The sequence below is a fragment of the Crocuta crocuta genome, unplaced genomic scaffold (genome assembly GCF_008692635.1).
Source record: "Crocuta crocuta isolate KB4526 unplaced genomic scaffold, BGI_CrCroc_1.0 scaffold466, whole genome shotgun sequence".
NCBI lineage: Eukaryota > Metazoa > Chordata > Mammalia > Carnivora > Hyaenidae > Crocuta > Crocuta crocuta.
In genome coordinates, this window is record NW_027529672.1 from 8,086,747 (window position 1) to 8,089,457 (window position 2,711).

General features: G+C 62.9%; 1 protein-coding gene across 3 annotated transcripts in view; it reads left to right on the forward strand.

Annotated features, from left to right (window-relative positions):
- INPP5A (inositol polyphosphate-5-phosphatase A) overlaps positions 1–2,711 on the forward strand; it is a 163,769-nt gene that overhangs the window by 63,313 nt on the left and 97,745 nt on the right. For all 3 annotated transcript variants that reach the window (XM_077763011.1, XM_077763010.1, XM_077763012.1), the window contains exon 3: positions 861–961. In XM_077763011.1, coding sequence (XP_077619137.1) covers positions 861–961 — 101 coding nt within the window. The remainder of the gene's footprint in view (positions 1–860; positions 962–2,711) is intronic.

The window sequence follows — 2,711 nt, forward strand, 5'->3', positions numbered from 1 at the left end:
AGACACGGTCGCTGTCACCGCCCAGTCCTGGGAGCTCCGTGTTGCTTAGGCACAGGCAGCCCGCGTGGACAGGCCGGCCCTTTGGGAAGGACGCTTGAGCATGCTGCTAAAGGGCAGTGCACCATGCAGGGCGGCCTCGGGGCCGAGAGCAGTGGGCTGTCCAGTGGGCTGCAGAGCCTCCGGACAGCGGCCGCACTGCTGACGGCGTCTCGGGGGCCAGCAGACTGCGTCACTGGGGGTGCTTTCCCGAGCTGTCCGGGAACGAAAGCGTGGGGAGGGCTCGCGGCTTGCGGCAGCCCTGGGGACACACAGTGCCGGGACATCGCTTCTGCAGCTGACGGCCGTGTGCCGCAGCTGTCCCTGCGGTGACGCGGGGGACACGGGTGCTGGGCACCTGCCGCTTCGGGTCGTCGGGCGGTCGTGTGCCCGTTGTGTGCAAGGCAGCGCCGGGCCCTGGTGAGCGCAGGCAGCTTCGCTCCCTCCCGGGCAGGTCAGGAGTGTGCGCGTGCCCACGACAGCGCGCGGGTGCTGGCTGGGCCCCCGCCCTCCGTGGGGGATGCAGCCAGGTGCCCACAGCGAGGCGCTAACTGGCGTGTTTGTTTCTGTGGGACTTGGATGCTCCGTGGTTGACACGTGTGACTTTTCACAGCTCGGGGAGTCCCTCAGTCCCCGGGGAAGGTTCTAAGAAGTTCTGAGTCGTGTCTGAGGGTTGGGAAGACACAGGAAACCGAAATGAGTGGATGAGCAAAGGTGGTTTGACTGCTAGAAATCGCTCAGAGCCGTGGCTGTGGCCGTGGGGCCTTGGCCCCGGCCGCCGCCCCCCTCGCGGAGCCGCTGAGCCCGTCCTGTCTTCCCCGCAGGTGGTGCACGCACACAAGCCGCACTTCATGGCCCTGCACTGCCAGGAGTTCGGAGGGAAGAACTACGAAGCCTCCATGTCACACGTGGACAAGTTTGTCAAGTAAGTCCTGGCGGTGTGTGCCGGGCCCTGCTGCCCCCTCCCCGGGCCACGTGCCACTGGGGGGCTTTCTGTGGAGACACGGGGCACAAGCCCCCCTCTGGGAGGCTCCTCAGGCGGCCGCTCTTCCAGGAGAGAAGTCCTGTTCCAGGTGTATGACCACGTGCCTCCCGGGGGACCACGGGGTGACGTGTGCCTCCCGGGGGTGGGACCACGGGGTGACGTGTGGCCCCTGGGGGGGAACCACGGGGTGACGTGTGGCCCCTGGGGGTGGGACCACGGGGTGACAGCGTGGTTCCTGTGGGGGGGACCACGGGGTGACAGTTTAGCCCTGGGGGTGTGCAATTGCAGGGTGACAGTGGTGCTTTGGGCTTGGAGACTTCCGCCCTGGGCTCCATGTTGAGAGTCCCATCTGTGTGGAGGTCACGCCTCTGGTCTGACGGCTGCTCACCTGCTAGTCTGTGGATGGACGGACACACAGAACTGGTTTCCACCCAGCAGCTCACGTCTGTGTTTGTCACAGTGAGATGGCGATGGAGCCCCAGTCGTGTGTGGATGGTGAAATCTCTGTCATTTGAGAGGAAGTAGCCACAGGCCTCCACACAGAAGTAGGAAGTGGATGTGTGGGGGTGCGGCGGGGGCGGAGCGCCTGCTCAGAGAGGCCCGGGAAGCAGGGCCCATCTCTAGGCCACGTTGGTGGCCGGAGCCCCTGGGGCGCCTTTCTTCCTTCTGCTCTGCCCCCAGCCCAAGTGTGCAGGACGCCCTCGCTGCCCTGGGCCCCACCGTGCCTGCCTTCCGTGACCCCGGGATGTGGACTCAGGGCGCCCTGACTGCTCCCGCCAGCCAGGGGTGAGGTGACGCTTCCTGACTTCGGAGGCTGGCCATCGAAGGCCACCGCGCTGGATCTGCGCTCAGAGCCCCGGCGCCTGGTGCCTGGCCTGAGGATGCTTTCAGCCGCTGTCAGCAGCGGCCGTCCCGTTTGAGGTCGCTGATCTGGTGGACACAAGCCATCCACGTGTCAGTGGTTAAACTGGGCTGATCTGCTAAAGGGCAAAATTTTTTTAAAGAATGATCAAAGTTTCCCCAAATAATCGAGTTTTAAGGCAATTTTAATAAACTTTAAAAAAATTTTTACCACTTAGGCTAATATTAAAGTTAATATGGAAGGGCAAGGGGATGCCACTAAATCTCTAAAAGTAGCCAAAATAATCCTGGAGAAGCGCGAGGTGGGAGTTCCCCCGTCCCCCCAGAGCGGGGGGGGGGTCTGCAGGCTCCCTGGGGAGCAGGGAGGGCGGGGGAGGGGTGCAGGGCGAGCACGAGCTGCTGGAGGACCAAGTGCAGCCGGGGACTGGCTGTGAGCCGCCAGGCCTGAGTGCTGGAGAGAATGGCACTGGGCCCCGGCCTCCCCCACGAGGAGGGGTTTAGGCTGTTACTGAGCAAACGGGGAAGGCCGGCCGGGAGTTAAAATGCCCGAGGGTGTGTCTGTAGCTCTGGGGCAGGGAGATTAACTGAAAGAGATGCAAAAAGTATCACTTATAAAAGAAGGTTGTGAAATGGGAATGTTAAACAATTAACTGTTTAACAAAAGACGCTGTAAAGGAAGTCCGTAGTTAGCTACACCTGGGAAAGCCGCCTGCGGCTCACCGTAGTGACCAGGGTGGTACTTAAGTACTTAGCATAAGGAGCCTGGAGGCCAGGCAGGGGCGGGCTGGGTGGGGACGGGGGAGCCTGGTGGCTGGGGCGGAGGGAGGCC